This window comes from Anopheles coluzzii, chromosome 3 (assembly GCF_943734685.1).
Source record: "Anopheles coluzzii chromosome 3, AcolN3, whole genome shotgun sequence".
Taxonomy (NCBI): domain Eukaryota; kingdom Metazoa; phylum Arthropoda; class Insecta; order Diptera; family Culicidae; genus Anopheles; species Anopheles coluzzii.
Window position 1 is genome coordinate 91,012,340 of NC_064671.1, and position 24,691 is coordinate 91,037,030.

Sequence of the window (24,691 nt, forward strand, 5' to 3'; positions counted from 1 at the left end):
AGCATAACACACACGCACCCCCACCCGCTTCGACACCCGATCGGTGAATGAATCGGTGAAGCGAAACCAAAACAACAACAGCGAAAAAAAAGCTGCATTTGTACGGCTTGAGGTCACACTGCTGCTGAACAGCGCAAGCCGGTCATGGCACATCTTCTTTCCAGCGATGTATCGATGCATTTGTCGATCGTATAGGCCACCCCCGGCTCTTCCCTCACATACATCGGTGACCTCATTTCCTGCCTTTTGCGCCCGCACAGCTCGCCGATTTGTCAACGTAAACACACATCCGTCTGCGTTTATTTTTAAGTTCAGTTTAACAACACCGGACAGAAGAGCGGGTTAAAATTTAACAACGAAAACAGTCAACAAGCGTGCTCGCAGGCAAACATTGTCGCAACATACGAGGCGCATTGTTGTGCGCTGGATAACTGGTTCTTTTTTCTCGCTCACCAGGTCCTCCTCCCTTGCACCATGCCTTCCCGCGATTGGGCTGCAACAAAGTGCACCGAGCAATGTGCAGTCACGGGCGTGCGTGTGTGGTCACGAAGGAGTGAGTGACTGGAGGTGACGAACGGTGACTGCTTTTGCAATACATCATTTGTGGATTGCGATAGCGAGAGATTGTATGCAGTGAATCAGCCAGGCAATATTTAGCGGTTAATGAGCCCATCCGGGTCTAATGGGTAGTCAACGGTTTTATGATTTTGATGTCATCTAAGCCTTCAAATAGATCTGACATTTGGGCTTACTGGATTCCCAAGTGACAAAATATGCGACCCAACGGACTAGAAGATCGATGTCGACGATGATCGAGAATCGCACAACTGTCTATTTGAACGATAACGCACTAAGGTACAAACAGTGATTGTTTCTTTTTTCTACATATTTCACCCCCATCACTCCGTAAACTTCATTCTTTGCAAACGTATCATAATGCAGCCCGATATCCTTACCGCAGAGACGAGACGCCCGAAGAAGCCGCCCCAAACATAACAAAAATTGAAATAAATCGTTTCCAGCCCGATACGGAGTCGCCTCGAGGCGTTCCCATGAGATGCGTGCGCTCGTGTGTTCGTTCCCTTTCTTTCGTCCGCTCTTGTTTTTGTATCCACACTTTTTACTCGCGCCAAAAACTGGCATGCCCAAAAACAAAAACACACACACAAAAAAACAAGTTGTACTCATTGGAATGCAGTTCGGCGGGTTCAGAATGCAATAAACAATCTCACCACGACGATGTTGTCTGCGTGTTAAGTGTGTTCGGCGAGCGTTAAAGTAGCAGGTTCTTCGGTTTCCTGCGAGACCCCCCCCCCCCCCCAATCCCCTCTCATACCGAGAGCACTTCGACAGGCTCAGTCGATCTGCTGCGCCTGCTTCGGTAGTCAGTGACGAAGCTCGTTAGAATTGTATGGCTGTGGCGTTGGAGCTCCTTAAACGAGCACATAAAAGCCAGACCCTCATTTGAAACGTTTTTCGCTCTTGTCAAAACGATCGCACGATCTGCTGCTGCTGCTGCTGCTGCAGTGGAAGAATCGGACGGCGCACAGCCAAAGTCCTGGCCGTGCCAGCGTCAGAAAACCGCGAGCGGACTCCGAACGGCGGAATTAATGCCTCTTAATAATCTCTGACGCAAGCCGCCGCCGACGTACGGACGCTTCCTCTTGGCCCGCCCAATGATTTGCTGTCATAATGTTGAGCGTCATGCATCGCATGCATTGGGCAGGGAAGGAGGTTTGCGGGGACAAGAGTGCGGTTCGTTTGAGATGCAACAGAGCACACAAATACACAGACACGTATATGTTGGACGACAGCCAGAGCGTGTATTTTTGGGATTTTGACTTCTTGTCTGAGACGACACACTGCGAAGCAATACAGGAAATAGCAATGGATGCCGAGGGTACTTCCACTACCCAGCACCCCAGCGTAAGCGCACTGTTACGCCAAGGGCACGTGAAAAAATTGAGCTAAAAAATCTTGTACACACCCTCACTTGCTACTCTCTACCGCCTTTCACCGACACGTTCATTCATTGCCGGAACCGACGCCTAAACATACGGCCTCTACCATGTTCCCAATGCCGTTAACTCAATTCAGCCGTTGCATATTTTTATGAATGAAACCATAATCTTTCAGACGATCCTCCACTGATGGATGCCCGTGTTGCTCCGCTTGCCCACTCTCCTCACATCGCTGTCGCTGTGTTTCTGGTGCTTCTATATAGCATTCGATCTCGCTTGCGCAGCGATTCTTTCTGGCGTCCTCCTCGGCATCTTCGTCGAGTCGCGGCGCTTCGCTATGGCCAGCTCTTACACGCGCACGCAGATGTTGCCCTCGCATCTTACACATATGTGTGTGTTTGTGTGCGGAACCGCGACAACGACTACCCCGGAAATTGTAGAAATTGTTACATTATTGATAACAAATGTTTACTTTTCCACACTTTCCAAGCGAAACCCGCACCGCAAGATTTCGCCCCAGTCGCGATCACTTAAGTACGTCGATGCTCGTGCGTCTCTCTTTCTTTCCCTTCTGTTTGTCGTGGCCATTGGTGAACCCGACAACAAGGTAGCTGCTGCTGCTGCTTCCCGCGTCACTAGCTGGCTGATATGAACTGCCATCATTGAAAAACATCTTGCACCGACGCCCGGCTGACGAAAGTACACGAGGCAAGGGAATGGGATCAGGCCTAAGCAAATACCGCCTGCCGCTCTTCATGTGTCTTTGTAACGTTCATCTTTTTTTGTAAGTGAACACGTTGCAGCGTTATGCATCTACTCTCAGAAGCTGTAGTGACCAGCAACGAATACTTATCATTTTGATTGTTGTTGTTTACAATGCTGAATATGCTTTACCAGCATTTGCAATTCATTCAAGCGAACAACAATCTTAGAGTGTACTCTATCAAATCGGAACAGCGCCTAATGTTGCAAAACAACGAATCGACTAGACGCAGTACACTACCCCATCATCGTCTAGACGATGGCTGCCCCAAAAAAGCTGTAGCAGCGACCGAGATTACCTGGGTCGCTTTGATAAGCACTCAGTAAAGTACCGAAAATTTTTGAACTATTTCCTGAGCACACACTTCACCGCTAATCGCGCGCAAAGCGACGTTGACCACGCCAACTGTATTAGCAGCGAGCGTCATACGTCTATCCTTCCGCTCCTTTGCTGCCTATCTGCGCAAAGGCGCCACCGTTTTGGCGCCATCGTGCTTCTGACGACTAGCAGCGCAGTTTTTGTTTGCAATGCTACAAATTCGCAAAGACGATAACGGCGACACCCCTAAAGGCACATAATAAAACTACCCCTTCATAGCGAAAGTGGGGTGCAGCAGCAGCAGCAGCAGCTGCCGAGAGCTGTTTCTTCTTCTAATCTATAAAGAACGTTCGCGGATGGTGTGCCGCCGGTTACTTCACAGCTGATCAAACAGCCACCCGCCCGTTCGGTATTGGGAACGGTGGAGCTGTTGCTCAATACAAAACCATCCACTATTGTGGGGTGTTCGTTCGGGCCTATCTGAATGGCGTAGGCCTATTTTAGACGTGTCCATTCGCTTCCAGAATTGTTCATTGCTTACCTGAAAGTAGAAGAAACGGTAAAAGATGAATTAGAAATATGATTGGATTGCATCTGTTGCTTCAATATTCTTAAACCTATATAACATCCTCTGCCATCTTGCATGATGCATTAGCTCTTACTAGCACCTAACGACCCTCTGGACATACCTAGACACACGATTGGGCGAAGTTACAAAAGCGTTACGTGAGGTGAACTGTTCATTCTGACCATCTCTACTATAAGGGCGACTGGTGCGCGTTCTACCGCTGCCACTAGCGAAACTACTGCTAGCGTTCTGCGCCTGATGCGTGTCGGGATATTGGCCTGCGCCGGGATACCAGTAGGCTGTTGCACCGGTCGCCACTAACGAATGACCATAGTCTACCCCGGGGCTGTGGAACTGCGATATCGGTTGGTACTGGTACTGCTGTGTTTGCTGCTGTTGCTGTTGCTGATACTGATGCTGGGCCATATTACCCACCGACCAATGCTGTCGACAGTCGATCTGATTGGAAACACACGTGACCGTGGATAGGGGTCGGACAGTTTATTTGTCACTCGCTTTAGCACAATGAAACGGCACCAAACAGCACACACGTGCATCAAACCTTGGATGAAAACTTTCCGTAAAGGTTCCGAATTCCGGTATCTGCTTTTGTGGTTTGTAGCAGTCGAGACAAGTGCAAAAGGCAAAGCTCAACACTCCACAAGTATCTGTTACGTGCAGCCACAACCTCTTATCGCACTGAATATATGTGTGTGTGAGTGTGTCTGTAGGGCGGTACAGTGTAAGTGGGGTTGGAGCCACAACAGAGATAGAAACGGTACCGGCGATTGGTTTCCGAAGGACAGTGGGCAACAATGTTGTAGCAGAAGCAACAAACAACGCTTCGTGAACGTCTGGAGTGGATGGATGCAAAAAAATAACCAGGTCACTGCTGCTGCCGTTTACATTAAGGCGCCGGCATGGCCCAGGGGTGTCTTCAATAATAAAAACACGTCACCGAACAGGCGGAGGCCATCGCAGGAAGACACACACACACTTACACACTCACTGGTAGTTCACACTAGGCAAGGTTTCGATTGTGCATTAGAGCGGGTTTTATCAGTGCCTGTGCGGAGGGAGGGGCGTGTGTTACGTGCGCGGACGACACCAACGGTGATTATGGATTCAACTGTATGCGACTGGTTCCATTTTCGCTTAGTTCAACGCTTAGTAATTGTAAATTGGTAGCGATGCACTCTACATACAACACAACAAACCAGTTGATCTTCCATATGGTGTCACTTAGTTGACAGCTGTCATACTTCGGAGCACCGAGGAACAGGTGAACTGAGCGATGAGCAATGGCACTCTTCTTGTTCGCACTCGCATTAGATTAAAGCCCGAGAGAAAAAGAACTTTGATTTCACAACGTTCTTCGATTGGTTACACGCAAGCAACCTGAACACACGCACGCAGTAATGTATCTGTCACCGGGCACGCAACGTGTACTATACCGGTTCGCGCGAACACACGAGACTCACTGCTGCTGGTGGCGGCCCCTGTGTGCGGTGATGGCGCGCGCTGCAGCAACCGGTTGGAGACGATGATACGGCAGAATGTAGCGCAAGGCGACACCAATACACGTGCTGTGGACGGCCCGAACGGAACGAACCGAGATGGTCGGGGCCTGACCGCACCAGTCGTTTGAATTTTATTAGTGCTCCGTGTGTGCCCGCTGCACCCGTAACTAAATCCAAATCCCAACCCAGTCGTGCGAGCGCGCCTGTGTGTGTGTACACTTAGGGAGCAACGAACCAAGCGTACACACTTTCGCAACGATAGACCAACACTAGTGAGCGCGCGATAACGCCACACAGAGCGCCGAGTTGACAGTTGGGCGCGGGAATGTCGGGTCCGCTAATGGCGTACGGTTGCGGCAGCGGCAGGGTGCGCTTTAATTGGCTTGGTAAGCAAAAATCCGCTCAACGATCGCTCGGGCTGTGCTCGCTGATGTATCCGGCCAGCACTTGCCACACACTACGCGATGTGATAAATCGTCGCATAATGCACTATCGTCGTGTATTGGTGGCGTACGCGTTCACTCACACACACACACACACACTCGCACCCACTCTAGAGGGGCTTCACGTTTCGAGCGGCTAATTTAGTTGAAAACTTTAATAAAACACCGCTACCATCGGCTTAGGAAGTTGCTGACCGTTGCAATCACATGGCCGGGAGATTAAACACTATGCCAGGGAGGAGCTAGCAGTGCTGGGAAAAGTGCTGACGCGGCGACGATGGTCACAGCAGGACCGTGGTGGGCAAAGTAATATCGATTCACAACACTGCAACCGGCAGTTGCCTCTTACGAATGTTTTATTTACGTTTTGCAGGATCATATTATCAAACTCTTTTCGAAATATGTCGTCGTTAGGAACACACACACACACTGTGGCACAAACACGGGAGAAAATTGCGAACAAATCACTCTTCTGCGCAATACGCGTGCAGCCGTCAGCGAAGCTGCGATGCAAATAATAATAATTCCCGTCCGAAAAAGGCTTCCCACGTCGTTGTTGCCGGCAAAGCGTGGACGCACACACCAACAAATGAGCGCCCGTGCGCGCGCTCGCGCAAACACGCCTAAAGCGCATCAAACTGCAGCGGAGCGGGAGAGAGCGGCGATGCAAAGTTAAAGCGATGATTGTGCAGTTCACCCCCACCACTGTGAGGGCGCACGATGGCGAAATTTAAAGGGGGTGCTGCAACGCGTGGAAACCGGTTCCGGAGGTACGCTACGCTACAAAGCTTCCAAGCGCGATTTCATCTCTTGTTTGTGTCGGTAGTGTAGTAGTAGTAGACAAACAGCAACAGCAATACAAAAACACGGCTGCAAATTCGCGTTTTTTTTTTTGTGCACATCGGCGGGATTGCGATGGCGAACAGCGATGATGCTTTGTGCGGTACGAAGCTGCGGCACGGTGAGCCATCTCTCGTGGCAACCCACGAGGATGCCGCGTGATCTGTGCGCAAAACAAAACAGGCGCTTACGCGGCCAAGGATCCCACCAGGGGTGGTTGATGAGAGAGGAAAGGGGAAGCTTTTTCGCCGATGTTTGGAGTGTCTGGTGGGGGGGAGGGTTGAGTTGTTAACGTTCAAAAGCTTCATCGTTGTGGGACGCCAAGTGGTCGGACTTCGGCTTGTTCACCTTGTCTGCAGACCCGAAGAGCATTCAATAAATCACTGGAGTTTTATCCACAGGGAAATGAGATGGATATTTTTACAGTAAATCACACCTCTAGCAAATCATAAGAGGTCTCAGTTTAAACTCATAGCAATTAACTAGACATCTTAGTACATCGGTGCCAATAGACTCCTTGCAGGACTATGGAATGCTCCAAGATGGTGAAAGAGAGTTGTCATTGTAGAGAGACAGAGCTGTTGCGCGACAAAAAGTAGCTCAATTTTGCAAGCAGAGCTAATTGTCTCGCGCGACATTCGTGCTTGGTCCGATACTATTGAATTATCCAGTTTGTTTATGAGCCAGACTTATTCAAAATTCAAACAAATAAATTTAAACACATTTAAACTCATTTTTTAGGTTGATACATACATGAGCTACTTTAATCTACGCGGAGTGAAATTTTGAGCTACTTTTTGTCGCGCGAGACGTTGTCGCTCTATGTCTGTTTGAACGGTTATAGTATAAACAACCTAGCAAAAACGCATAAACGTAGTAAGTGTCAAATGTCATACAAATGTCATACTTATGCCTCTTGAGTTAGTCATACGTTCTGATTGTTTTGTTCTGGTGTTAGACATTCAATTACTTACTAATCTTTACTTAATTTCACTCGTCAAATCGATACTAAAATTCAACTTTGATATCTATGCATCCTAACCTCCCGTTTATTGTCAATTGATAACGCACACCACAGGTTATTTGCATCGGTTACCTTTCACACGCGCAAAAAGGACGGAACTTCCGGATGAAACAGTACAAAATAGATATCAAAATGAAGACCATCCCTTTTGTTGTGTGCAATCTACCCACGGCATCGTTATAATGCGGAAATTCAGACAGACAGAGAGGGAAAGTGAGAAAGTGAGAATGTTCCTTAGCGGCGGTCGCGATAACGATCGGGCGACAGAGAGTGGACGCGAGTGGGAGGGGGACACATCCAGACGGGTCCTTGCCAAAAAAAAAAAAAACGAAGGGCGATTTGTCGACGACTTCGACAGAGACCCCACGACCAACTGTTGCAATTTAAATGCAGCCCAAAAAGCCCATTGTGTCTCGGTGAGTGCGCCGGTGTGTGTCCGACAGCCCGCAAAACATACACAGCATATGCGCGTGTCCTTTGAACCCTTATCGCACTCGCTGTGTGCCTGTTGCATTTACCCCTTTTTTTCGGTGTTCTCTATGCACACCTCACCCCACTAGCACAAAACCAAACACATGCACAACACGAGGGAGGGGGAAAACGGGGAAAATTGCATTTGCAAATTGCAGCACCAAGCGTGCACGCGGCGAGACCTGTTGCACTCGGAAATGCCATCATTATGGGTAGAATACACACACACACATACAGGGAAGGAACTTTTGCTCTCGTTCACTTCTCTCGTTCTCTCCCTTTTTCTTGCGTAACGATTGTCCCACCTCACGACTCTTCCCTTTCTAGATGGGCAGACGAATGCTCCGCCCCGAAAAATCTACCACCCCGGCCACGACGGACATACATATTTTGATAGACGAGCGTGTATGCGTTTTTGCGACCGGCGAAACAGGTGCAACGATGCAGTTGCATCATAGGGTGCACTAGCCAATAGAGAGAGAGAGAGCGCGATAGGGAGAGGCAATGTGAATGCGAGTATGAGTAAATGAGCGAGCGAGAAGCTACCGAGCCTTGAAGGATCATGCGCGCGAGAGTTTAATGCAGCTGCAGTTCGGGAAATCAGGGGAAAAATCGTGCACTGCGCGCCTTGATGCACTGAGATTGTAATTGGTTTGCTCTTCCTTTCTAATGCATCGGAATGCAGCGAAACTTCATTCATAATCATGCATCGGCTGGTACCGGGGCTTAGCTGCCAACAGTGTAACGGAATGCGAGGATAGAAAACCAGTGACGGTTGGCGTTACGATTTAAGGATGTTTAGTAGCAGCTGTTGCTTATTGAAAACTGGTAATGCGGGACTTACATTTTATCCCACAACAGTTCAACTAGACATCACAATGGAATGTGAGAAGAGCATCATCAATGTGGCACATCAACAATAGACGCAATCACCAAGTGAAAATGCCGCTAATTGTCCAAAAATTGAATGTTTCCTAGCCTAATCAACCACCATTACCCGGCCCGCTCCAAATACTTTAAATTGCAAAATGTAATAAATCGTTTTCCGAAATGACTGCCCGCTTAGGGTTAGGGATGCTGCCCGGTTGCCCTGCTTTCATCTCTCCTCTCTTGCTCTGTCGCTTTTTGGGTAAGGGCCGGTTTTCATTTGCGAATCTGCTGCCCTGCTCTTGAACCCATTGCCCAGCCGAGGCCAAAGAGCTCCAGACACGCACATTTGGGCGCCCGGTTTACTGCTTCGTACGCAAACCCCGACACTCATTTTTCGGCTCGCTTGCGTCCTTCCTTTCCTTTCCACCACACCCCCCCTCGAGCAGCAACGGACCCCATCGTCATCAATGGGCTCACGCGAATTTTGGCAATTAATAAGAAATTGCTCGTCCACGAACCCCCTGGCCCAATTGGACAGACACGACACGACCGCGAGAGGAGGGCGCACACACTGGTCGGAATCGCCGGTAGGCAACTACCGCTTCCTTTTGCGTTAATCTTGCACATGGGCAGGAAAGCGCAAACGAAACGAAACGTTGCAGTGGGAATGTAGGGCGCGCGCGCGCGCTCACGCCGGCCACCGGGAAGATCGAAAGAAGCTCGCGAGAGCTCTCGGTTCAATGTAGGGCGAAAACAATTTCGGGAAGCCAAATTATGGAGATCCAAGCCAAGCAAAGGCAACACACACACACATACACACACAAACACAATTGTGCAATTGGTGGAAGATTGCTGCTGCCGCCGGACGAGCGCACCAGAGTACGCCAAGCATGGTAACGAAATAAAGGAAGGAAATGAACACAAACAGGAAGCCGGCAGGAAATGAAAGAGAAAAAGCAACATGCTGCATGGGAAGAATGGAACGCACAGAGCGAGAAAGAGCAAGAGAGGGAAAGGAAAAGAATGAAAAGAGAGAATAAGGCAGAACACAGGAAAACAGATACGTAAAGCAGCAAACATGAAAAGGAAAACGAACGTGCAGAACGTCGGTAGTGCGAGAAGAAAGCTTAGAATTAGTGAAGAAAACAGGATAAAGCAACTAGAAAACAGAGGAACGGAGGAGGGTGGCCGGCTAACGCAAGGCGCATAATATAATAATAAGAAAAGACAAACGCATACACACATGTACAAAAACAACCTAGGGCACATACATGGGTTAACATGAAACAAGGAAAATGGAGCGACATCAGAATATGCCGCCCTGCGCGCTTTGCTCCCTGCCCCTGTGCCCCGTTTGACAAGCGACCAGGCAACAACAATAACAACAACAACAACAACAACAACAACAAATGGTATAACCACCGATTCCCTCCCCTTTGGCTCACTCCTTCTCACTTTAGGCAGGGGAAGCAATATAACACACACACAGGAATAACAAAAAAAAAAAACACAAGAAAAGCAAAACCCCCTTTTTTCTAACATCCCATCATTCCCGCGTCACAATGCGCGCTTGTAGAACATTTGTATGAATAATAATCGAAAAAATGAGCCCCGGAACCCTTTTGGCTCCCTCTTTGGCGCGTTCGCGTCGACGAAGCAAGTGTGGTGGAGCAAGGGTAAGGAGGGGGAAGCGGGTCAAGGTGAGAGGTGGTACAAATGAAATAAAACAGGCCGCAATCAGGAAGGCCAGCACAGAGCGGGAAGAAAAAAAATGGAAGGAAAGCGATGGCTAACTACAGATCGCAAGGATATTAAGAAAACGATAGCACACTTTTGGGTTTGAAGGAAACATAGGAATAGAATGTGAAACCGAACCTAGCGTGGACAGTGGATGAAAGGAGCAGAAGACTCGCAAAAGTTATATAAAGCGAATGGAAAATGGAATAGGAGGAGATAGGAAAGAAGGAAGTAGAGAAGAGGAGAGTTTGATGAGGATCCTTTTGCACAAGGTGGACACAGATAAGATAAGATTATCATAAAGCAACTATTCATTGATTTGAATCGACATTTCAACAACACGTGCTGGTTATGAGAGTAATATTCTCTTAATTCCTCTTTCATGTTCTTTACTTTCCTATTTTTTGTCATATTTTATGCGTTCTTTTGCTTTTTGAGAAGAAATTTTATATTTTCAACAATACTTATATATTTTTAGTATCAATTTATGCATCTTTACTTACAGTATTAATGCTACATTTAATAGCGAGTGTGCAAGATAGTTTAGCTTCCTGTTGCTTGTTGCTTACTAGCTAATGAATAAAAAGCTCCCAATTGCTTACCTGTAACGAAAAAAAAACAACATAATATAAACCACATTAGTTTACTAGTGCAACAAATCAGTATGATAACTTCTGAGGAAAAAAATATAGCCCATATATCATCCCATACACATGCACGGCTCCAACCATTGGAAAACCTCCCGAAGCGGACTGTAGAACCGTTGGAAAAGATCAACGATTTGTCCGGAAATCGAATCAACATTTAATGTAACACAAGCAAAGCTGCGAAAACGGTGATTTTCCGTACACTCCTTCACATCGAGCTTTTCCCTTTTTTGACGCAACTGTTTTTCACAGTCGCCGAAACTGTTTTCGCGGCCTCCTAAGGTTAATGAACCATTTTTTTGCTGTTGTTTCGTTGTTGAGAGAGGTTTTCGCTCCGTGTGCTAGATTTGTAGCTGGGAGCATCTGGCTAGTCTCGCAGCAAAAGACTCGACCACCACCACACATAGCAATATATCGCACAGTACATCATCTTTTAGTAGCCACGTGTGCTGCGGGATTTGAACCTGCGATGAAGCAAACGCACAAAGTTGCAGACATTTTTTTTAAGAAACAGTATTTAGCTGCCCATTTTGGAAGGAATAAAAAAACCCCCTGCGGGAAAAAGCGGCACGCAGGTTCGGGGCGCGAACGATAATAAAGCGAACCACCCGGAACGGAAGGCGAAAGTCCCGTTTTCCTCCGCCAACGGTACGGTTCATGAATTATACCGAAAAGTTTCAACCACTAATAAAACACCACCCCTCCCCCCCACCCCTCACATATTAAACTTACCAAAATGGTTGGCAGAGTGCGGGGCAATAAACAATTATGCAATGACTCAATTCATTGCCGGTGAATGAGTTTTACACTTCTGAGTTTCGGAGTGTGTTTCTTCTTGGGCGTTTGTTTTTTTCCTCTTCTTCTCTACACCAGCCCAGATGCGGAGCTCCGAGAGGGAGCAACCTTCCATTAATTGGGATCGGACAATCGAACCATATCGAACCATCGGTGAGGCGCGGAGACTAAAACAGCAAGATTGCCCACCAAAAAGGTACGATCAATTAGTGGAAGTTGAATTAGATAAACCTAAACAACGAGGAACAACAAACAAGCATGAAACCTTTCTTTTCAAGTACGGGGTAGACGATTCTCAGCAAACGAGCAAACGAGTGCATATTAATTAGCAACATTTGAACAATCGCAAGAACATAAAGTAGCAGTAGTTCTGTTCAGTATTGTGTTAAAGTGGTCTCCATTACCTAACACATCACACTCCAGCAGCTCTGCTTTCATTCCCATCCGAAATGGCAAAGAGAAACGCGAAACAAATACGCGATTTATCACACTTTCCTCCATCAAAACCTCTCGTAACAATCCGATTCTGCGGAAAGGTCATCACGAATTTACTACAATAGACAACGGCAAAGGGTGAAGAAACGAGCACTTCGCCTTGCCAGGGGGTTCGGTTCGGGCTGTTTTTCCCCGCTAATTGTGCATCACCCTTTTTGCCCGATTTCGCCGGAGTGCATTTCGCTCGATGACCCCGTGTTTTCCCGCTGTGCAACAGCACCTGACGAAAGCAACAAATTGCAGCGAAACGAAAGGAGGAATTTTAGGGGTTCGGGGCTAAGGAAGGTAGTTTTAGCGCAACACGGAGTAGAATTTTGCTGGCTTTGTGTGACCATTCCCATCTTTAATGCACCCATGTAGCTGCTTTGGCAAATGCATGAATTTCCCTTCTGCCTAGATCAGCCTCCAATCTCATTAGCTTCTCGTTAGCCACGATTAAAGGAGGTCGTGAGATGGCAGTAGCATCACGATTGCAGCAACTTTGCCGAACGAAGTGACTAACGATTAGTCGACAACAAAGCGCGGTGCATTCTATTGGATGAGTTAAAGTTCTTCTTCAAGAAATTGAATGCCAAATACCAGTGTTTGGTATCATATAATTGATATCTAATACCCTGATATTCAACTCCAAATGAGTTGAAGTTATTCTTCAACTTCCACGTTCAAATGAAAGCCTTTGGTATCTTCTTGCAAACTTTTTTGTAATACCTGTAGAATAACAAAAGAGACTACTACTGCTAACTGAAATATCTGATGTTATATCGGAGTAACGCTTTTAATTCCGAAACAACTACTCCAATATCCCACAGTCTGATCTTCTGAAATCTTAAATGATGAATGAATGAATTCTCGCAGTCTGAAATGAATTCCAAAATGTTCCAAAAGATTCCACAAATATATCGTCTCCAAACTACGAAAGTAACGACCAACGATCACTATCAACCAAGATCCAGAAAATTGCTCATTCCTATTCGGCTTTTAGGTTCTTCCTTTCGAGCAGCATCTTTCGTCCATTGTACATTACGTTCTTCACTCATTTCCAAAAATACAACCACCACTCGGCAAAGTCGTTAAAGGATCAATGCGTCCAATGCGTCGTGTTAGCTGTCGGTTCGTGACTTCCCTTGTTCTCCCTCGGTTGCGCCCTCTCCGCATGCAATATTCTCAAGGATCGCTTCACTTCCTTCAGGTCTTTTAGGTACCATTAGCACCAGCCTACTGTATGTGTTCGGATTAAAAATCGATCCCTCATCGATTATGTGCGATTCCTTTTCCCTCGTGTGAGTGTGTGTGTGTGCGTTCATACGTGCTTCTGGCGCAATTACTGCCGGATGTCCGTTTCAATACCCGCTGGGTAGCCGTACCATGCTGTGTGTTTTTCTGTGTGCCCGGTTTGAAAACGCAGCCGCACACATGGTCGATTTGCTCGATTCCTAAGCTACCGATTCGCACGGGATAATGGCTTTCCAATCCACCACAGTTTGGCAAGGAGTGGCGAGGCTCCTATGGCTTGACTTTTTGAATCGCTTTTCAATCGGGAAAGATTATCTCGCCTCAACCGTGCCATACCCGGGAAGCCAGTCGTGCCTCTTTTTTGCCAATAGGAGATATTAAAATTCGTTCCTTCCTGTATCTAATCCCTGGTTCGGCGTGACCAAACTCTGCTCTCCCGCCTACCGGAACAATGAACCTCGCTTCGCACGCTCTCTCTCTCTCTCGCCTGGCTCTACTGATCTCTTTTACATATTTCCCTCCACACGGCAGATAGCGAACAAATTTGGACAACAAACTGTCTCCCGACCGGTCAACGTTTCGGTGTTATGTGTGTCTGTGTGTGTCTCCGTATGATAATCGGGAGGAACAGGAAATCGTTTCGCTGGCACGGTTCCGGGAGAAGGAAGGGAGCTGCGATATCCTAAGAAGCTGATCATCCTTTCACAGGCGTTCGCCAAAGAGCAACGGAAAGCCACGGCCGGAAAGAAGAAGCCTATTCGAACCTAGACAACTAGAAGGACAGCAGGACACGACAAGACGCGCATCAAACAACCAAGGTACAAAAAAAAAAGAAATCCGCACACACACATACACGAGAAAGATCACTCGCCCGTTCCGATCCACTGCCAAAATTTGATGAGAATCTGTCCAATTTCCATCACGTTCGTGTCGCCCCGCATCCTCTTCACCTCGTGCCTTCCTGCCACCCCTCCTCAACCATCGGTCGATCGTTCTAGGCCCGCGCTCTCACAACTGCCCCCTGTGAAACCTATACTGCGCGCGCTGGCAGCAAACCCCTTTGCTGCCTTTTTCCTTCCCTTACGCTTGCGCAAGTGTGTGCGTTTGCGCAGAACGGATATCTGTGCGCGCATACACAAGGCTACCACCGAGCCGCACCGCACCGCACCAGTTTGCCAGAGCAGCCCGTGCAGATTTTCGGCAGCAAAGGATTTGCAAACCCCGAGCACCGAAACCGTTGCAGTGAGAAAAGGAGAGAGCAAGATGCCCGAAATTTGGTTGCCGAAAAAGGCTTGGCTTTCCCCCTTTGCGTTGCGGAAGCGGATCTCATCGGTGGAGCCGGCGGGTGCGGAGGGAACGGGTTGGAACGGCGCGGAGCAGGGCCACCGAAACGAGGATATCTGTTGCCTGGAGCTTTGGCGCGAGGGTTCGGTCAAACGCTGGGCTGAAGATCTCGAAGGGCAGGTTCAGCTGGGGGGGGAAGGGATGGGAATAGGTAAGTTGGCCCTTTGCGATCCTGCACAACGAGCGATGATTGACACTTGAAGCATAATTCGTTTCCCTTTCTTTACAATAGCGAAACTAGCTACCCTTTCTCTCTATCTCTTTGTTTTCTTTGCTTTTTTTCGCAATTTATTTTTGGTTTCTTAGTTCCATGTTTTTCTTTTCTTTACAGATTCTGGTTTTTTAGATCCTTAGCCTAAAAATTAGAATTTTATAGTGTTATGAGCTGTGTTGTTCTATGAAGAACTTCATGCATTAGATTCTCAAGACATAAGAGCAGCAGCGTTTGAAGTAATTGGTCATTAACATAATAAGCAGTTTTTTTAACAAAAAAAATGTCAGGACTAATACGTAGCTAATTTCAACATTGATTTAAATATACAAGGAACAAAGAAATAACCTTGTTCAACATGAGCGAATTGAGTTGAGATGAGGAATATCAGTATCCAAAATATCTTGGCTTTTCGTAAATTGTGTTGCTAAATAAATTAGTTTACAATAGAACCCTTAAACTCTTGTTTCTAAAAGCGAACTCTTTAAAACATGGCTATAAACGTTTGTAAGCTGTCAAATCATGTGGAAGAAATGTCAAAATCTAGTAGGCTATATTAGTATGTGAAATGGCAATGAACAAATGAATATTTTGTATTTCCAAAGCTCAGAATTTTGATGTTCTTGTAAAATGTAAGATACCTATGATACTGCTGTCCATCCAAAGGCGTCCAAAATTCCATTATCTTCTTTGCTATAGTCACACAACTAGCACTAGCACCCCGTAGTCACTATAAATCGTGTACTAACACCAACTACTAGCAACGTAAGCGAACTATTCTTTACTGAATCGTAAACTCTTCTCCGCTTAATCTATATCTCGCTTGGCCCCGGTCAAACACGCACACACACACACATTTCCAGTAATAAAATCCGTTTGCATATCGTCGGCAATCGTCAGACAGCGCATCGTCCATCTTCTAGAAGCACGATTGCAACTGTACCATGCTCCGATGAACCTGATGCAGTGGAAGCGCAAAAATTAAACGCACATGCAAATTCTTTCGCAGCAAACCGAGCCACACACCGAGAGCGGAGAGTTGGAATTTAAAAGCCCAACGCAAATCACAACATATTTCGTACCACCGGGAACCGGGGACGCAACGGGGCAAGCGAAGGGCGGAAAAAACATAATCCAATCTTCGCGTTGACCCTTACCGGCTGCACTGCAACAACTGCATTGGTGTGCAAAACGTGGCACGAGGCCGATGGAAAGGTGATGTGAGCAGGGGGGATGAGAAGAAGGCATAACGATGGATCGTTGCAGCTCTCCGTTTGCCAATTTTCCCGAGAAAACGGGAAAAAGTGCACCGTCGTGCGCACGGGAGAGAATGTCGCAAGCCGACTCGTGGCGTAACGATATACTGTCCCAGTGAGCTCCACTTACATAATACACACACACACGTGTACCTCCCCCGGAGCGTCCTGGGCCGTCCCGTAGTGACGGATGGATCATATTTTTATGCTACCGACAGCACCGTCGTTGCAACGTGCATTTTGCAGCTCGTGGAAGTGATGGGCTACGTATGGAAGAATGTGCTGCAATTGCACTTTCTCGATGGAGCACAATCTGTTGCATTTGCTGGGCGCTTGAAAGAAGGAAGGTGTTAAAAAAGGTGGACTGTTTTTTTAACCTATCGTGCAAAAAGGCGTCCGTTAGAGAATGAATGTTCAATGTCTGCTGAAGGTCAGCCACGATCGCGAATGTTGACCGATGTGCTAATTATTGGCCGAACGTTACAATTAAAGAGTAGGAGCAATTTTTGGGCATATCTCTTTTCCAATAGAGCCTTCAAAGCTTTAATTCAATGCTCAATGCGTCCCTGGGAACGAAACAAACTCGCGCCCGATGCGTCCCTGGGAGAGCGGTTTCATCGGAAACTTTAAATCTTAAGACAGAAACGCGGCCCCAACTTGTTCAAGGTGAACTTCTCTTCGGGGGCTGAAGGATGAGAATAACAACGCTTAGCCAAAAGCAAAAAAAAAACAACCGAGACAGATCTTCCAATTCGCGGAAGGATGCAGTATGCAGCACCAAAACTGCATACTGCCACTCTCGGAGCAACAACGGAGCAATCAACAGAACAAGAAGAAGAATATAAAAACACCACACTGAGAAGCTCTCCCCAAAGCCCTCCCGCCCTCTGGCGAGGATCAGGCGAACACAGAAGGAGAAGTCGACACAAAAAGGAGCTGCAGCTTCCCGCGCATTTTCGAGCGCTGTGTGGAACATTTTTTGTTCCGTTGTGGTTGTCTTAACTGCTTTCTGTTCACTCCATCGCTGTGGCGGCTGCCAGCCGTTCTGCTCTATGTCTGGTCCACGAGTTTCTCGCCAAAGTTTCAAGGTTAGAGTACGCCACTTCCCAGGCCACCGCAAATGCTACGTCGTCTCCTTTACGCCGGTTAGCAAATCTCTTTTACGCGACAAGCCAGCCGCCAGCAGGATGATCGCCCTCCCGGCTCGAATGGGGAATTGGAACGGAGGCGCAGGATGATAGTAAAAGTGGCGAAACCGGTGCACGAGGTTAGTCGTCGAAAGCTGCTATTGCAAGCAGGCGGCCGTGCAAGTCAGGTGCAGAGTGGAGGGATCGGCGGTTTGGCTTCTTGCTACTGTTGCATCGCGTTCTGTGTTTTTCCGTTGCACCACGTTCGGTGCGAAACTTGCCGAAACATGCTAACACAGCCCAGCATTCAGTGGAGGCAGACGAACAGGTACAGCCATGCACAAAGCAGAAAATCGATTCCCAGAGTGTCCGGATTCGCGACGGATTTCGGCAGCTCGCCAGCCGGCAGTTGGGCCAGACGACGAACAGGAAATGAACAGGTGATAAATGTAAGCCATCCTCTCTCGCGATGCGTGTCTGGAGTTTGCATCTTCTTTTTTTCTTCCGTATGCTTTTGTCGTTAGATGCTCGCTAATGTGTCTTCTTGTTGTTCCCGAATGCATCCACCAGTTTTCTGATGCCAAGTTTTGGGCATTGTTTTAGGCGTGAATTCAAGAACCAAACATGTGGTTTGTTCTTAACACGATTTCTACTGCTATGCAATAAAGCTGTGCAATAATTGCCTATTTTATCTTCTTATTTTAAGGTTTTTTTTTTATCAGATATATCACAATTTGGCGCGTTATAACTGTCAACTTTAAGTGTACAAGCTGGTGGCGCCACCTACTGGACGCCTTCGAAAACAGAAAGGGTTTATGATGAAGGTACAAACCATGCCGAAAAAGACCGTTTTAATAAATGGCTTAGCCGGGGGGAGAGGGCTTGCCTAATCGAACCACGTCCCAAAACGCCTGTCTGTCGGCCAATAAATCATCGACGAACGTGGGGAAACCTCAAGCGCCGATCTTTTCTGGTGCGTGGATTCAATTTAAACCCCAGACATCTTCTCTCGAAAGATCTCGCACAAAGAGAAGATCGCTATCGTTCAAAGAAGCGTTCCCGGAGGAGAGGGTGCTTGGTGTTGGTTGATGATCAGTTTGAAAGAATTCAGCACGGGCTCCCATCTCTTTGTGCCTTGCGTTCGCCGAGATTTGTAGCGCATAAAAGGTACCGTTAAAGAGCGCATAAAAACGCAAAATTCGAGCTCCATCTTGCTTTCGTGGGGATTTTTAGGGGGGCAACTTTTTCGCAGAACCATCTCTATCTCCATTCATTGGATCCTTCTCGGAAGCCTTTGCCTCACCTCTGGTGCTTGAGTTCGGTTTGATGATGGTTTGCTTAATTGAAAAAAAACATAGACAATTAATTATTTTATTGACCAATGTCACAAACAAGCCCTGCGAGAATTCTTTTAAGCGTTTGCCCTTGTTTGGTACTCGAATGGACGGAATGACTGTAGGCGAGCATATACATTTTTATTGACTCTCGTTGGCCTAAAAGATTGCCAGTAATCTTCATATCAGGCACAGAGAGATTCCGATATGATGTAATTGCTTCCAGCTTGATTATGCAACGCTCGGTACATGTTCCTCCTGTTCCACCTGGAAAACGCAAACCGCAAACCGTCCGCTGTTCTTCCGTGACATGCTTTCTGCTTCCTTCCCGCGCGCAACAAAGTACAAGGATTCGTTCACAATTCCACCACACAACGCACATGATGATGCGATATGATGGGGCGCGTATGGATATGAAATTTGAGCAGTGCAACAACGAGGAGCGCGCGCGCGGAAAGGCGCACCGAAATATTCATAATCCCCGAGGGTCCTGGTCCTGCCGTCTTCTTCCTCACCGACCATCTAGGCGTAGAGTTCGGGCTACGGGGCAAAAATTCGCGCTCTAGCAACCAGCAGCCGCAACCTTGAGCAGCACGGTTTTGCGAAAAGCGTGCACATCCAAAGGGAGCACACAAGCACGGCGAAACACTACGGCACCGGAGGAAAGAATACTGAGGCCAGGAGGTATTATATAAATGTTGGCCATTGGGTTTGGTCGGATTCCAGGATGGGCGGTTAGGAGCGGACCCGTTCGCGGCAGAAAACAGAAGGAACCCCGGTGGCCGGAGGGAAGGGCAGCACAGTGGATGAAAACGGCCCAGAACAGGAGAACCTTGATGGGCTGGCAGCCAGTGGGACAGAAAGAGCGAGAGAGTGACGAAGCAGGCAATCGTTTAGGATTGTAGAAGCGAATTTTCGGATTTTGGGCACAAGAAAGGGACCGATCCTGTCCTGCTGCTGCAAAAAGGGAAGGGGAGTAGCGAAAACGAACAACAAAAAACAACAGCAATCTCTCTCTAAAGGGGCTCTTGCAGGCAAAGCACCGCGCAACTCTAGACCGTAAACACACATACACACACACGCGGTAAGAAAGGTTGCCGCCGAAAGCCCGAAAGAACAAGACGACCGTCATCAGGTAGCGCGCGAGAACCGTAAACGAGGACCTCCGCACCGCTAGGAAATACTCCAAACGAGCCCATGCAGGGACGGAGGAGCAGCAGAGATGAACAGAACGGGGAAGGTACGCGAATAGGATATCGTCGGTCCGCGCGCGAATTTTGGACGTGATTATGCGAATTGAGCAGATTTTGGAAGCAATTCGTCCAAGGACGAGGACAGCATCTTCCCATCCTCCGTTCCGCTCAATGGGTTGGCCGGTGTGAAACCGATTGGAAAGGTAAGACTAGAGGTTGTCGAGGGTTTAGAGGCTTGTGAGTTTACAAGAACACACCGCAAACTGTGGGAGTGTATGCGTATGTGTGTGGGAACGTTTTCGCCGTAACAGAGATACTTGACACTTCTTCAGGGACATCTTTCCAACACTTTACAGTTTATCGTTAGTGTACAGATCAAAAGATACGCAAGGAAGTATCCAATTCCATCGAGATGGACGATTTTTACTACATTTTTCATCCTTGGGATATTGTGGATCATGAACAATAAACAAATACACACATTTTCAACAAGGACAAAGACCTACAAGGACCTAGTTCTACAAGGAGCTTTGCGTTACTAATCGTAATGAAATATTCACCTGGCACCATTCTGTGTTTTGGGCGCATCCAACGGCGGGTCGAAGATTTGCTCACGATCCTCCTTCGACAGCTCCAGCTCCGAAAACTGCTCCAAATTTGACGCCATCTTTTAACAATCTGATCTCGATTTGTCTACTAAATGTGTAGCTCGCTGCTGTTGCTCTGCAGGGGTCGCTGTTGTCAGTGATGCTGAACAATTCCAATGCGCTTCTGGATCTCGAGATCGAGACTTAATCCTTCGCTCGGACAAGGGGCTTAGAAACTGGTCCACCAGTACGACACACGGAATGCACGGAACCACGGGAGGCACACCGGTACAACTACAGCACACATATAAACGCGCGCACAAACGAACAAACAAACGCACACACACACACAGTACACCAACACTGAAGCAGCCCGCTCGGTAGTCTACTTTATCAGTGGCTCGTTTCCAAAATGAATTCTTCCGAAGAGACACGTGCGTGATTCACCAAACACTGGCCTGGCCTTTTTGGAGATCGCGAGGACTTGCAGACACAAAAATATCGTAACGACTCGGGACTACGGGGTTCGAGACCGGGAAATAGATACACGTGCACGCACACACACACACACGCACGCACTGGGGGGCCGAAATGGGTAATTTTGACGAGTCGAAACGAATCCGTAGTTTAATCCTTCGCATACACGATCAGTGTAATTTGCTTGCCACAATTATCCTCCAGAAGTAGCACTGGCGCTCTCGCTAACTCTCATGCGTGTTACCTGCTGCTAATATAGCACATTAGAGATTACTACTACTACTACTACACGCATACCACCACTCACGCGTTGGATTTTGATACACTCTCGTACTCGACTTCGCTCACGCTCTATCTCTTTCTCTATCGCTTGCCACGCACGTTTTAAGTAACTTAAAACATTAATAACAACAATGGTGATACTAATAATAATAATAATAATAATGGTAGCAAGCGGTAAATGGGTGTTGGTAATAACAACGTGGAGAGCTTTCTCTTGGGCCGAAATCTTGCCTCAACTCGTGGTGGCTTACGTGGGACGGTCACGCACGTGTGTGTTTGTCACTGGTACCGGTGCCCTATTTGTTCGGTACTGTTTTAGAGGTCGTGTATGGGTTTTTTTTCTGCCGGAGTAGCTAAACTTTTCCTAAACCTTTTAGCTGTACGGTTGAATGGAAAGGGGGAGAGACAGAGAAAAAAAATCGGACGAAATTGGAAAGAAACATTATGATCAGTTAGACTTTACTGGCTCTACGAAAAGGTACGAGGAGAAGAAGAGAAAAACACACACACACACAAACGCATACATCAATCGCACAAAGTGTTACACACAAAGTTGTTTCCAAAAGCATATCCTTAGTATCCAGCAGTATACTTAAGGAAACCATGCTTAAACGTGCATGGTGATAACAAATTAGCACTATGAGATGCAGTTGTAGTACTAGTATACTAAAATATTCAAGAACTTGGAATCTTACAACACAAAGACCCGGCTAATAGCAAAACCGTGCTGTGCATACGTATTGTTTCGTTTATTCTACCCAAAATGGAGTCGAGATTTGGCATCGTTTTTCTAGGAATAACTTGTACGAATACATCTCACACAACATAGAGCGGCCAGCCCAAATTGAACAGATGAGAAGAGCCCTGAACACTTTTGCTCGATTAAAGTCGCTCGGTTCCACTACAGCATCTCCATTATTGACACAGCAGTTCGAAGCAGGATCGTGTCTGTTTTCTAGAAACAGCAAGAGGGAGAGAGAGAGAACCAGAGGAATGGATGGAGTCGTGGATGAAGTCACAGACCCATCTCATCGTATAATTTTACAGCGAATTTTAGCAAGGTAAATGTAAAAATGTATACATTCGCTTTACTTCAGTGCAACGATTACAGTAGGAAAGGAATGATGGCTTCATACCAATGCGAACCAAACATGGATGGGTGGTTTGCTACCGTCATAATGACGCAAAATGACCAGCCAAATCACGAAAACGCATGGAAGGTCGAAAAACCGATCGATGCCCAATACACGCACACAAACATGCGCGCGTACAGATTGGAGATGCTGGACAACTGTACTGTTCCCGTAGAGGTGCAGTTTAGTGTCATCTATAAGGTGAGAGTGCTGTGTTGACAGTTAAGCGCTATCTTACGGCACTACTAAGCCGCTAAACCAATGTCCACTCACGCACAAACACACATACATGCACACTCACACAAACACCGGTTGCTTTGTGCCTCTAACAATCTTTCTACTCATTTACGAGTCGATCACCTCTCTCACTGGTGCGTGTTCTCATATTTAACATCTTTCTCCCTCGCTCTCTCTCTCGCTCACTCTTGCTCGCTCTCACGCAAGCACACAATCGCGCCGTACCCTTATACGGTGTGATGGTTATTTATTCGTCACGCACTATGTGCCAAATTTGTGTGTAAAATCTCTGTACGCTTTTTCGTATGGAGTGTGCTTTTCGCTCGTATTCTCTATCGTGTTTTTAGTTGTATTGAACGCTGGAAAACCTACGTTTTCGGACAAACAAAACCACACTACAGACAAACCACAACCGTTTTGTCAAACGTGTCGGGACGATAGTCGGTGTTCGCCGGAAATATTTTCGACACCACGAATCACACAAACAACCCCAGCGGCAGCACACTCGTACACATACGCTCTCGCAGAAGGAAATAAGCAACAAATACTACGCACGAAAAGGAACCACGCGGCACGATTTGAGAAAAAAATCTGATCAAGATTAACGCACACGTATGAATCGTTACTGTTTGATCGAAAGTTGCAAAATCTCGAAGTTGATGCTCACGGTTCCGAAATCGGATGAACGATAGAACAATCCGCACACTCTGTCGCGCAGCGTTGTCGCTGCTTAGTAGCTGCTTAAGCGCGGTCGTTGTTTTAAACGGGGGGTTCGAACGGGCGCGCGCTCGGAAATAAACCGCACTCGGAAAATTCAACCGGCGACAGCCAACAACGGGGAAAACACCGAACACCGAACAATCGAACAAACAAAACAATAAAATAAACAACGTATTCGACGACGGGATTGTGGGAAAATGGACAACGCGCACTCCGCACTTTCCGCTGGTGGTGGTGGTGGTCGTGGCTGGTCGTGGCGCTGTTCGCTCTGCGGCGTGTGCTCTCCGATCGGGTGTACTTTCGAAAATAACTGAACAGTTTCGAGACTCACTGTCGGGTTGTGCGCTTCCCGATCGATCGCTATGCGCGAGGCGCTTACGCACACGCTTGTACGAGCCCTGAAACGCAGCGAAAACACACGCACACACAGCTAGCCGGCAGCGTCGGGTTCCTATATTGCCGGTAAAACAGACCTCTTCCCAGCAGGGAAAGGGGAAACCCTGCGAGGGATCGAAACCACCAAAAGCGGGACGGAAGGGAAAGAACGGAAAATATGAGAACGCAAACATAGCATCCCAAACGTTTTTTCTCTCTCATCCTCGCTCTCTTTCTCTCTCTTTCTCTCTCACTCACTATCTCTCTCTCTCTTTTTATCGCTATCTTTCTTCCTCCCTTTTCGTCTCTTTCATTCGCACATTCTCATAGCAATTGCCCAAAAAAAAAACACCAACGTGTTTAAAGGATTGCCGAATAAAAGAAATACCCGAAAAATATTCCATTCTGGCAGAACACAACAGCCGAATATTATAACGTGCGGTTGTATATGTAGCTGCGTCCGTCTGTATCTGTGTGCGGGCAAAAGGAAGCGACGAGCGGGGACGTTGAGACGCATGAGGTTGAGCATGATTGAGAATTTTGAGCATGGAGAAGTTTCCAGCTGTGTGTGCACACGTCCGGCCATGTGCTAGTGTGTGTTCCCAGCGCAACACACAAAGCAGCGGGGGGAACGGGGGAACACGCCAAAGTGGAGGGAAGATAGGGAAAATGGAAAATGAATGAAGCCCGTAGTGTAGGGCGCGGAAGGTGGCTGAATTGGCCCGGGCGA

The 24,691-nt window shown here is 47.4% G+C and overlaps 1 protein-coding gene across 12 annotated transcripts in view; it reads right to left on the reverse strand.

Moving 5' to 3' along the window:
* The window catches only part of LOC120956897 (insulin-like growth factor 2 mRNA-binding protein 1), a 71,582-nt gene that overhangs the window by 24,673 nt on the left and 22,218 nt on the right, over positions 1–24,691 (reverse strand). For 3 of the 12 annotated variants that reach the window (XM_040378698.2, XM_040378696.2, XM_049609965.1), the window contains exon 2: positions 20,711–21,873. The exons of 7 other annotated variants lie outside the window; for them this stretch is intronic. In XM_040378698.2, coding sequence (XP_040234632.1) covers positions 20,711–20,817 — 107 coding nt within the window. In that variant the 5' untranslated portion in view covers positions 20,818–21,873. Of the gene's footprint in view, positions 1–3,731; positions 6,139–20,710; positions 21,874–23,238; positions 23,898–24,691 lie in introns of those variants that run through there. 2 more of the 12 variants (XM_040378697.2, XM_040378695.2) reach the window with 2 other exon arrangements.